The sequence below is a fragment of the Cicer arietinum genome, chromosome 6, assembly GCF_000331145.2.
Source record: "Cicer arietinum cultivar CDC Frontier isolate Library 1 chromosome 6, Cicar.CDCFrontier_v2.0, whole genome shotgun sequence".
Classification (NCBI taxonomy): Eukaryota; Viridiplantae; Streptophyta; class Magnoliopsida; order Fabales; family Fabaceae; genus Cicer; species Cicer arietinum.
In genome coordinates, this window is record NC_021165.2 from 29,063,766 (window position 1) to 29,076,273 (window position 12,508).

At 30.6% G+C, this 12,508-nt stretch overlaps 2 protein-coding genes across 2 annotated transcripts; both read right to left on the reverse strand.

The window, feature by feature from the left end:
• Positions 1 to 313: 313 nt before the first annotated feature.
• On the reverse strand, positions 314 to 3,893 carry LOC101507216 (PHD finger protein ALFIN-LIKE 1-like). Its single transcript, XM_004506695.4, has 5 exons — positions 3,602 to 3,893; positions 3,488 to 3,520; positions 2,549 to 2,771; positions 1,769 to 1,889; positions 314 to 834 (listed from the first exon to the last, which is right to left on the reverse strand). The coding sequence occupies exons 1-5, from the start codon at positions 3,690 to 3,692 to the stop codon at positions 580 to 582; spliced, it is 723 nt and encodes a 240-aa protein (XP_004506752.1). The 5' UTR covers positions 3,693 to 3,893; the 3' UTR covers positions 314 to 579.
• Positions 3,894 to 8,289: 4,396 nt separating this feature from the next.
• Positions 8,290 to 12,255, reverse strand: LOC101506887 (uncharacterized). The gene is made up of 3 exons (XM_004506694.4): positions 11,857 to 12,255; positions 10,874 to 11,292; positions 8,290 to 9,001 (listed from the first exon to the last, which is right to left on the reverse strand). Exons 1-3 carry the CDS (start codon positions 12,019 to 12,021, stop codon positions 8,560 to 8,562), a joined length of 1,026 nt encoding a protein of 341 aa, XP_004506751.1. The 5' UTR covers positions 12,022 to 12,255; the 3' UTR covers positions 8,290 to 8,559.
• Between the last annotated feature and the right edge of the window lie 253 nt (positions 12,256 to 12,508).

The window sequence follows — 12,508 nt, forward strand, 5'->3', positions numbered from 1 at the left end:
TGCTACAACATTACAATGTTAATAGGAAGCTGAGCCAATAACTAGCAACATATGAAGGCAAATAAAAAAAACTAATTGACTAAAAAAAACTAGTGATTAATTATCATGCACTACCTCTAAAACTTCTTAAAACATGCATCAATCAAAACACACAATGTCACTATATTATGTTGTGTCTAAAACTTATCCACAAATATCTACATAGTAAGATGTGAATAGATGTATATGTAAAAAAAGTTTTACACTAATCATGCATATAAATTAATTTCTAAAAATCATGAGAAAATATATTATGGAGATATGTAACAAAATGTAAAATCAAATCTACTCTTTTAATCTTTCAATCGATAATTATAACCTCGAATTTTTCCCCACCCCTCAATAAGAGGAGCCAAATTTGTAACATAAACTGAGGATCCATCATGGTAGAAGAAACTAACATTAATATCTGAAGTTTAATTACCCATTAGTCATATATAAACTATACCCATTAAATGAATTTCTACAAGAGATTTGGCAACATTTCGGTATCCTGTCAGCACCAACAAAGCATTATTCACTTCACATGTTGACCTAGACTTAGGGTCTGCCCCTCTTCATGCTGCATGATGGGCATTTGTATTGCTTTATGCTCTCAGCTTTTGCGGGAGTAATCTTCACGCATTTTCCATGGTACCACCTCTCACATATATCACAGCCAATCCAAAATTCATCCGCGTTGTAGTTTCCGCCGCAGGTCCCACAAAGGGTTTCACTGTGTTCGTCTTCTTCCTCCTCGTAACCTTGATCATCTGCCAACTTTGGGTTGCTTTTAACTTGCCCATCACTTGATCTCTACAGGTAAATGAACAAACATGTATCATATAGCAGCAACATGACAAGATTTAGCACCCTGCAAAACCTTTAATTCATAGCAGTGTTGTCAACCGCAGATTGCAAAAAATAGCATTAGTTCAAATCAAATTCCACTACGGTACAGTGCTAAAGCGCTGCTATAGCCACTATTTGACAAATACTTTGTACTAAATTGCATATCACTTAACAATAATGGTTTGTTAAATCGCATAGCACCACTAAAGCCGCAACATTGATTCATAGTCATACAGTACGGGTACAAGTGGCACAATAACATGAAACAAACACCATGATCAAAGTGTTTCTAAAATGCATGACTAGTATAATTTAATTGCACTTTTCATAAATAAACGCATAAGCAAAAGGGAAAGTAATGTGATTTGAACAGTGTGATAAGTTATGAACTTAGTTTAAAAAACCACAACTGTTTCAGTTTTTTGCCTGTACTCAAAGCTGCTTCAGAATTTTAACCAAGTAAACAACGACCACAACAAATAAACAGGTCATACATTTTATTATTGTTTGTTTGTGTTTGATTTAGGAAATAAACACCAAGAGAAAGAGAGAACAATCAAATAGCTTTAAAAAGATAAAATATTATTGATATCTCTACTTTCATTATAAACTTCTATAACGCACAGCCATTACTAAGCTAGCTGAGTATGAACAAACCAACTTGGGAGTGAGAGAGAATACTACACATAACAATTTAGTGTTGTCAATAGCAGATAGCGAAAAATAGCAATTTGTACTGAGCAATAGTGCTATAGCACCGCTATAGCTGCTATTTGACAACATTTAGCACTAAATAGCATATCGCAAAACAATAGTGATTTGTTCAAGTTTTGCAATGCTGTAGCGCTATATTGCCATTATAGTTGCTATTTAACAGTACTACAACAATTACACTAACCTTGGTGCTGCCCCGAGATTTGCTTCCACTGTCTACAGTGGGCTTGTCCTTTATTGGCTTCCTCTCAGTTACAACTTCAAAAACAGTAGGAAGATCATTGATCAAGCTAAATAAGCGTTTCCTGCCATGAATCAGTAAAACCGTAAATAGAAAGAGGGAGCCATATTCCCGTTTCAAAAAAGTTGAGGTAAAATGCTAAAAAACAATAGTATTAACGGGGATAAAAGATAAAGCACACAAGTTATTCAACATAATTGTTCAATTGCAAATTAAAGCTAAAAGTTACAATAGTGTCTCCTTTCACACAAGCTATTGAGCATGGAATGGACCAGTCGTGATGGTACCAGAACACCACACCTAACCTGCTCACCAACCTCAAGTTTCATGATTTTGTAGGCAGATGTTAGTGGTTAATTACTTAATTTGTTAGGGGCAGGGGGATTTGTTAGCAGTAGGAATCGGACTCTGGACCTCCATCTCAATACACCTTTGGAGACAAGTTTCTTGAATTCAATGAATTTTGAATTTATGAATGAGAAGGGGTTCTTCTGTCAATGTTGCTAGGAAATAAAAAATTTCTTATCCCATCCATAGAACACATATATAAACTTATCCAGAATCACTACATATAACCATTGATGCAATTCAGCAACTACTACAATTACAAGCCTTGGTTTTCATCATTTCACACAGAGCTCAAGCCTGTGAATTACAAATAACAAACCAAAACTAACTGAAATTATTATGATAACCACATTACTAACTGCCTATAAATAGTACCTTTCATTGCGGTTAAGACGAGCTCCAAGATAAAAGGCCACAGAAAGCAACCACGAATCACTGTGCACAGCAACAAGGGAAAGCCAGTCCCTTCGATTCATGCCATCTCTTGCAAAATTGATTCCGAGAGCTGGCTCCGGAAGCTCAGGTGGAACTTCCTCTGCTGGAAGAGTCACTTCCCATGATTCATTTGGATGTCCATAGAGACACAAGTTATCCTTATCTTAAAACAAAAAAAACGCAATAGAGAAACTTTGAAGTCAGTGAAACAACTCAGATTCATAATTATCATTACAAAAACCATAATAATTAATAACTAACAGCATTTCCATTTCAGCATGAATCTAACTCAACCACATAGGTTCTGTTAAATAAATAAAAACTGGATCTGTCTCAGAAGAATAAAACCAATTCTATTCAAGCTTAAAACATTTTCATTATCACAAGACTAAAACACCAAAAACAACTAGAGTTATTACCATACCAAATCACACTATTGTCAAATAGTTAGCATTGCCTCAATCATAGCATATATATAGTGATTTACTCAACTCAACTCAAAGGAGCAAGATCCGAAAAATTTATGAACTAAATCAATTACCAGCCTATAATTAACAAAAAATATATATTAATTAGTTAGTTCATCAATTTATTTATTTATTTTATTAATAATAAAATTAACCTGTCTTGAAGTTAAAAAAGTAACTGAGTGTGTGAGTTTGTGCCTAAATAATTAAATAAACAAACAAACAAACAAGCAAGCAAACAAATAAACAAATAAAACATGGGACATGCTGAACTTTGACTTTTTTCCTCAAATTCTCCGAAAATAAAAAGCTTTAACTCTAACAACTCTACAATTCACAATTTCACAAAACAAAAATATTATTTTTACATAAAGTAATAAATAATAGTTCAGATCTTCAACTACCCATTTACCTGGATCACAAAGTGCGTAGAATTCATCAACATCTGTACAAAAAAAACAAGTTAGTTGAAAATTAAAAATATAGAAATAAAAAATAAAAAACTGAATTGAATTGAATTGAATACCTTGAGTTAAAGCACGAACGATACCATCTCTACGAGAACTGAAGTCTTTGAAGATCTCTTCAACGGTTCGAGGACTTGACGCCATTTCCATATAACCTAATTTGAGATCTATGCAATTAGGTTAGGTTTAGAGAAGAAGATTCTAGAAAGTGAGATCAACGGTGAGGATTTAATTTGAAAAGGATTATTAAGCCATAGGAAGAAAGGATCGATCGCAACGAAGATGCATGCGTTGATGTGATGTTGTAAAAGGAAAGGACCTAATGAGAGTGTGTTAGAGAGAGAGAGGGTTGGAAAAAATATAGAAAAATAAATATTGAGTAGTTATATAGTGAGATTTCTAATTTAGGGCAAATATTAGTCGTTAGATTAATTTTACACTTGCAAAATTAATTTTAGTCATTAGATTAATTTGACGGTTTGATCGATTATATATTAATTTTAATAGTTTAGGAATTTATTTTCAGTCTTAGATTAACTGGATAATTGATATGTAGTTGGAATGATTGCGTGTCTTGAGAATGTAGCATATAACGTATTTTTTGTTTAAGAAAAATATTATTCGTTAGATTAATTGCAATCGTAACATTATGAAGAATATTAATCGTTGGATTAATCTTAAGGTTAAAAAATTAGTTTTAATTGTTGAATTGATTCAATGGTTAGATTAGCGGTATATTGATCTTAATGGTTAAAGGATTCATTTTCATCGTTAGATGCATTTGAAGATTGATATCTATTTAAATTGTCGTGTGTTTTAAGAGTGTAGTATATTGTGTGTTTCGTGTTTATGATAGATATGATTGGTTGGATTAGTTGTAACAGCTAAAAAAGTAGTTTTAAGAAGAATATTAGTCGTTGGATTAATTCAACAATTGAATCGGTCACATATTAATCTTAGTAGTTAAGGGATTAATTGCAATCGTTGGATTAATTTGATGATTGATGTATGGTTGGAATAATTGGGCGTTAATTTTAATAGGTAAGAGTATAATGTAAGGTGTGTTTCCTATTTAGAGAAAACATCATTAATGAATTAATTTTATGGTTGGATTGACTGTATATTGATCTTAAAGGATGGAAAATTAATGTTAATTAATGAATTAATTGAATGGTTGGATTGACTGGATATTGATCTTAATGGTTGAGAGATTACTTTCAATTGAAGTATGGTTAGAAAGGTCACATGTGAATATGAATGCTTAAGGGGTTGATTTCAATCTTTAAGTTAATTCGAAGGTTGATATATGATTGGAATCATTTTCGGTTAATCTTAATGCTTAAGAGATTGACTTCAATCGTTACATTAACTTCACAATTGATATGTAGATGTACCAACCGCATATTGATCTTAATGATTAAAAGTTAATTGCAATTTCGTCGGGTTGGCTCGACATTAGATATTCATTTTATGTGTAGTTGGCAAAATGATATTGTCGTGTTTCACGCTCGCTGCAACATTCACTAAATTCATGTTTGTTTCTTCCAATTCATCTATACTCGAATATCGTATGTGTGAAAGGAGTTTTTTCAACTATAATTCCATATATTTTATTTTTAAAACAAATTTAATCACACAATTCTATTTCTAGATATTCAAAGATTGAATCATACTTGATTAACCACCACAATTTTCTAATGGATCAACTTCACTAAACGAAAGAGAGAAATTAAAAAAAAAAAACTTTTTTTTGAAGAAATCAATAAAAAAAAAAAGAAAAAAAAAAGAATTAATAAAAAAGATAGAGAACTATATTCTACGTTAACTTATAAAAACTTTTAATAAAATCTTACCTTTTGTGCAAATATTATTAATAATTTTCTAAACTAGCAATTTTTTAAAGGTCTCTTGATAGTAAAAAATGTGCATCGTTGTTACCCTATTTAACATACTACAATGCACACACACAAAATAATCAAGACTATAGCTAGAAAAGTTTATAGATGTTGTCCCCATCTTGGAAAAATCAAGTGAGTTGTTTATAACAAAAATCTAATTAATATTAGGATTATTGTATAAAAGGCAAGAAAATCTTGAAGCAACATAAATTAGTTGAGGATAACCCTCCATAATGCTTGAAGAGGCTTGCCTCATCTAAAAGGTCTTGATTATTTATGTTGGAAAGTGTATTGGTAATGAAGGAAAGTGTCCAAAACATGCTCTAGATGTGGCTGGTTATAGCATTTCATATATATATATATATATAACAGCACCAACCATATAATACATGTCTATGCATACATGATACATCCCAAAAATAAAAGTTCACATACATACATAACATACTAATTTGCGGATCAATATATAAACAAAGCATAAAAAGAAGAAATTAACTTTCAGTCTTATATAAGAAAAGGTAAACGTAAATTACATAATATTTAGAGTAAAATTTGTAATTTTAAATAAGAAAGTTTAAAGAGTAAAAAAATTAAGAAAGTTGAAGGGTTCTTAAAAATAAAAATAGAAGAACACCATACACATATTTTGTAAATGTCATTAGTTATTGAATAATTATTTGTAGGAAATCATATATTTAAATGATATCTAAAGGAAAAAAATTGCAAATTGAGAACTCATAAATGTATTTATATTTTTTTGTCATCTTTATTTGATTTTAATTTATATATTTTGGCTTCTAATTATTTCAATTTCCATCAAAAATTTATTATATAGAGAACACTTTGAAAAGAATCATACAAGAATTAAAAAAGCTAATGAAGTTCTTCGACTTCTTCAACTATAATGTCTAAACTCTTCTATGAAAGACAGATTTAAAATTTATCAAATGATCCAAATTAAAATGTTCAATACATCTCACTTGTTCAAATATATAATCAAATAATTTGGCCACGTTTAATACATTTACGGGTCCGTCTCTACCGCCAATCCAATATTTATTGAAGTTTAAAATAAACTTTAAAATAAGATTTTAGAAATAAAAAATCTTTTTAATACCACTAATATAATTTTATATTGTTTTAAAAAAAATTACCTTTCTTTTTTAGATGCAAAATCTTTTAATTAAGTATGTCAATGGGTGTGTTTATTTATCCTTGTAAAATGAAATTAAAAAAAAATATATATTTTGAGGATTAAAGCCTTTGCTTTACAATTTTGAGCCTTGTGTAATGTTTTCATGGCAATCTTCTGTATAAGCTCATTTTATTTTTAAGATGGTCATCAAGAAGTAAATAGGAGGATATTACATGCTTAATTAGTGAATCCTAAATTAATAATTCATGAAAGGTTTAATTAGCGGTCAATTATGGTGTGGAAAGAAAATTGGTGATTCATGGCATAGAAGTTTTTTCATTTCATTCTCAAATATAAATTAAAAGAAAAAAGTAGCTTAAACAAAAACCAAATCAAAATGCAAAGTTATGGTGGAAGACAAAACTTAGGTGTTTTCAACATATTTAACATATTTAATGATATATTTCTTAAATTTAATATGATTCTTATTCTCATAGAGCAAGTTACCATAAATATTACTTTTGAAAAAGCACATATATATTTTATGAGATCAAAATAAGAATTGCAATTCACTGAAGTTGTAAAATTGAGGTTAAATGATTTTGTTTATAATCGATACATATGTTGAATAAAGAAAAGAAGGAGAGAATAATTGCTACAGTTTGATAAGGAATATGCTCATTATGGTGCAGAAAGTATTCTTCATTAGTCAAAAAAGAATCTCTGAAAAGCAGTGAAAGCAAAATCCCTAAAAAACATCTACCAAAATAATCTATTTTTAATAATTAAATAAATTTTTTTAATCCTCTAAAAGTTAGTATTTTATTTTTAGTATTTTTTAATATAAAAAAATTATTAACAGTTTCTCTAAAACAAAATTATTTTACTTTTATTTCTATTTTTAAACCCACTTAAGTGTATCTTTCAAAATTTTGAATGACTTTTTATAAGTATATTTAAAAGATTACAATAATCTCACACATAAAAATCCAAAAGATAAATTAAATATTAATTTAAAAAAAATTAAAATTCGTATTTAATTTATAATTGTTGAAAAAATCTAAAAATATCTAAATTTCTAAAAATTCAAATAATATATATGATTATCTTAAAAGTAGGAATCAAAAATTAAAAAAAAATTTAAAAATTAAAAGGTTAAGAAATTTTTTATAAGAACTAAAATAAAACTTTACTAAAATTAAAAAATATATTTAATCTTATTTTTAAAATAATTAAATTATGTGTATTGTTTTGTGTGCTCAAATAACAATTATTTGGGATTGTGACCAAGTTTTTCTGCTCTTTCCTTGACAATTACATTGACTAATTTTTCGAAATTCATTTTTACTCACACCATATTGTTAATTTAATCATCAAATTTTGACTTTGATCTTCTTCATTAAGTTAATTATCCGTTGCTTTTTCAAAATTTTTTTATCCAAAATAAGGATAGTAAATAATTTGTTCAGTGAGTGATATGATTTCTTGCTTACACAAAAATAAAATAAATGACTCTAAACCTACTATCATTATCCAATCACACGCATCTCCACCATAAACGGTCCATATTTAAAAATAAATTTTAATTCTTCAGGAAAAAATTTCAAAAATATTTCAATAAGATTGAGATCATGTGTACCCTATAAATTATATGGGGATTGATGAAATGATTGAAAAGTATAATGATAAAAATGAGAAGAAACATAGATCCAAATATGCAAACACATAGAAATTGAATTCAACCAAAACTTTTCACAGAAACAACTAGGCCAGTGATTAAGAGAATTATTCACTCAGAACATCATATCATAAACTAAATAAAATATGAAACAACAAACAAATATCAAACTTCTAATGAACTGTTTCTAGTTTAAAAAAACTAGTTCACAAAAGCCACGAATTTCCAATTGATTGAAAACCGCAAATAAAAATAAATTCCAATCTAACACAGTTCCGTGTATCTTCGAGAGACGCAATCCCGTCTTTACGGAGACGTCAGTAATCGCTTGATGCCGGTTTTCTGCTCCGATGTAAGTCTAGATGGAAACTTGATGTTAAACTTGACTCTCAAGTTTCCCTTTTTCGAAGGTTCCTTAGGAATCGGCATACCTTCTCCTTTAACAACTTCTTCGTACGATGTACTAATGATGGTGTTGACGGAGATCGAAAGATTCCTTCCATCGAGGGTTGTTATTTGTGTGGTGTAACCTGTGAGAGCTTCTACAAGAGAGATTTTCTGTGTGACGACAAGATCATTGCCATCCCTCTTGAAGACGCTGTGAGGCTTTTCGTCGATAATGAAAACAAGATCTGCTGGTATAAGTCCTCTTTGTTCGTTTCCCTTCTCCGGAAAAGTTATTTTCGTTCCTTTCTTCCAACCTGGCTTGATCTCAATGGTTAGAATTTCCTCTACTGTGGTTGGCTTCCTTCACAATAAGAAAACATACAGAAGATTAGTCCATGGTTACTCAATTCAAAAGCTATACTTTTTTGTTTCTTGATCAAATTCCGCTATGTGGCAACACTACAACAACCCAGTGTTCAACCACTAAGTAGGGTCGACTACATGGATCAAACGACGTCATAACGTTATATCATATAGCGTATCTCGTTTCAGCTGATTAGTCACTAGGTCTTTCCATAGCTATGTTACACGCTATAGTCACTATTTGACAACACTTTGTACTAAATAGTGTATTGCAGAACAACAGTGATTTGTTTAAATTCAGCTATGCGATTAGACAAAAGTGATATACACAAAACATATTGTAAAAGTGCTATAGAATGACTTTGGCTATATAAACTATAAAGTGCAGACACAAACACCAAACATGATATTGACACTAACACATAAACACCATTAATAATTAAGAAAATGAAAGTAATTGAATGTAACTGCATTATTGGAATCGTGTAGGAGTCGGACTCTGGACACACCATCATCCAAGGTGTTGGTGCTACATAGGTTATACATTTATGCAACGAAGTTAGTTACCAACAAAGTAACTTTGTAGCTACAAGCTTCCCTGTTTCAATTATTTTTCTGGCACATGGAGTAGTGAAATGACATAAAGTGAATACCCCTCTACTTCCTAACATGGGCCAGCAAATGATATGAAGAAATAATTTCATGAAATGGGAAAGATGAATTTCACTTCCTGTCATGTAATATCTGTCTAATAAATTTCTGAATCTGGACTGTCATATCTATTAAAGAAATATGCATAACATTTAAACATATCTGATTGCTAAAGTTGATTTATATATCAATCATTACTCAAACCTCAACTAAATGCAACATGTGCCTAAAATACTTGTTGTATCTATATTCAACTGAAATGTAGATGTATCACTAAAAGGGGGACTTTGAGGTTAGACAAGGTTTTAATCCGCATTAATAACATTCATAACAACTAAGTCTCATTCAAAGGCTAAATAAGGCAACAAAATTAGAATTTGATTTCTTATTTAAATTTGCATACCATGCCTAATTTATATGTCCATCCACTAACTGCAGCGACAAAAAGTAACAATATGAAGGTGATAAGCAACATATAATAATTGAAAGATAAACACAGGAACTTAGATACATATATAGTCACTAATATGACCAATGCAAACAGTAAGTAGTGAAGTATCACAGAAAAATAAGAACTTTTGAAGAACTAAATCAAACAGCATATAGCAAGGTAATAATGTGTATATCCATTTAAGAATAAGAACTACAAATATCAAACTGTATTTACATCAAAGATCTCATGTATCAAAAGTCAAACCATTGCAAAACCTGCCACTTTATTACTGGAAAATTGATTATTAGGGTCTGTTTGGATTGACTAATTTGAACTTATCTCCTCACATAAGCACTTGTGTGACTTTTTGGTAGAGCTTATAGAAACAGCTTATCACAAGTCCATAAGTTGTTTTCGGCTTATTTCCATAAACTCTTCAATGTAGCTTTTGAAAACAATTGATAGCTTATATGAAAATAATCTGACTTTATTTTACCTTTTGTTATAGAAATGGCGTATATGTAAGCACTAATATGATAAGCATTTATGCTATAAGTGTTTAATTAGGTTGTTTATCCAAACATGGCCTAAGAGCATATAAATCAACAATGGCATACTACGAAAACGGTCATCAACGAACAACACATAACAAAAGTGAATCATCGAACCAGACTACGAATTCAATAATTTAAACCTGTTCAATAAAACCAATGCAACTAAGTTCATAGTTTTTTCACAAAAGTTATATAGGAAAAATATGGAAGCAAGTTAAAGTAGATAGCTCACCCGCTGGAATCGCTAACATCCCGGGAAATCTTCATTTTTTTGGTAGTCCCTTTATACAAATCCTCCAAACTGCAAGGCAATGTTCTCTCTATCGGTGCACTTTTCCTCGGCACATTGCCAGATCCTTCACCGGCCGCACTCCTAAAAGAAGAGAAAAGGTCATCCCTAAACATACCCCTCGGAAAGCCAGATGCACCGGGATGACCTCCCATATCACCCATTCCACCGCCGAACGGTTTGGAAAATCCGAAGAATTCCGAAAATATGTCATCCGCACTTCTCGGGTTGAACCGGAACATGGTCGGCCCACCATCACCGGCATCAGAAAATCCACCTGCACCAGGGGGAGGCATCTGGCCCTTCAATCCCTCCTCACCATACTGATCATACACAGCTCTCTTTTGTGGATCACTTAAAACCTATTCGCAAATCATAATCATTAGCAAAAACCAACAATTTCTAATGATCCAAAATCACATAAAAACACAAAATTTAACACCTCAACATTTCAGATTGTATCCCTAAAAAACAAAACAAAATGGAAACCTCTTCACCATACTGATCATACACCACTCGCTTTTGTCATCACTCAAAACCTATTCACAAATCAAATCACAAGCAAAAGAAAAAGTAACCCCAAAATTTCAAATGATCCTAAATCACAAGAAAAACACAAAATTTAACACCCCTAAAATTTCATATTGCAACCCTAAAAACCCACAATTCCAAATGATCCAAAATCACAAGAAATACACACAAAATTGAACACCACCAACATTTCAAATTATAACCCCAAAACCCCAAATTATCCAAAATTCAGAGAAAGATACAAATTTTAACACACCCAACATTCCAAAATTCAAAGAAAGATACAAAAATTGAAACTTTACAAAAAAATCACAACCAAATTAACATAACATAAGGTAAATTAAGAAATCAAAATTTGGGTATCATAAAAAATAAAAATAAAAATAAAAACATACATCATAAGCTTCTGAGATTTGCTTGAATTTGGCTTCAGCATCTTTCTTATTATTAGGGTTCTTATCAGGGTGCCACTTCATAGCAAGTTTGCGATAAGCTTTCTTGAGATCATCATCTTTAGCATTTCGATCTACTTGAAGGATTTTATAGTAATCAATCCCCATGGATTTGGATTTTTGTTACTCTACCGGAGAAAAGAGAAGGAAGAAGAATGTGTGTGCGTGCGTGTTAGTCACCGGTGGAAAAGAAAGAAGTGATGAAAAAAACATATCCAAATGGATACAAACATATATCTGGGCTCAACAAACATACACACAAACACGTAGTTGTGATGACACACTAGTTGTTTGTTGTACTAGGATTAGGTTGATATTTCTAGGCCCAACTTTATTGTGTTCAATTGTTGTTTCATTTTTTTCTCTTCTTTTTAACTCTAAAATAAATTGAATATTTTTTTTAAGGGATAATTGCATTAACCTCCCTAATTTTTTTTTTAAAATGACACTCACTCACTCTTTTACTTTTGAAAAACTACACAGTTATTCATTAAAAAAATTGCATCAATTTTTTTGTCACACTTATATCTATTTGTGATTTACTATACGATACGATTAAATTTTTTACTTTAATTTGTAAAGATATGCTCATACA

What these genes read in the sequence shown, in the direction of transcription:
- LOC101506887 (XM_004506694.4), bottom strand. Translation starts at nt 12,021, where the DNA reads ATGGGGATTGATTACTATAAAATCCTTCAAGTAGATCGAAATGCTAAA. An exon ending in AAATCTCAGAAGCTTATGAT is followed by an intron (nt 11,293 to 11,856) that starts GTATGTTTTTAT and finishes ATTTGCGAATAG; the next exon opens with GTTTTAAGTGATCCACAAAA. An exon ending in GATGTTAGCGATTCCAGCGG is followed by an intron (nt 9,002 to 10,873) that starts GTGAGCTATCTA and finishes CTTATTGTGAAG; the next exon opens with GAAGCCAACCACAGTAGAGG.
- LOC101507216 (XM_004506695.4), bottom strand. Translation starts at nt 3,692, where the DNA reads ATGGAAATGGCGTCAAGTCCTCGAACCGTTGAAGAGATCTTCAAAGAC. An exon ending in CGTCTTAACCGCAATGAAAG is followed by an intron (nt 1,890 to 2,548) that starts GTACTATTTATA and finishes GATTCATGGCAG; the next exon opens with GAAACGCTTATTTAGCTTGA. An exon ending in AATCTCGGGGCAGCACCAAG is followed by an intron (nt 835 to 1,768) that starts GTTAGTGTAATT and finishes ATTTACCTGTAG; the next exon opens with AGATCAAGTGATGGGCAAGT.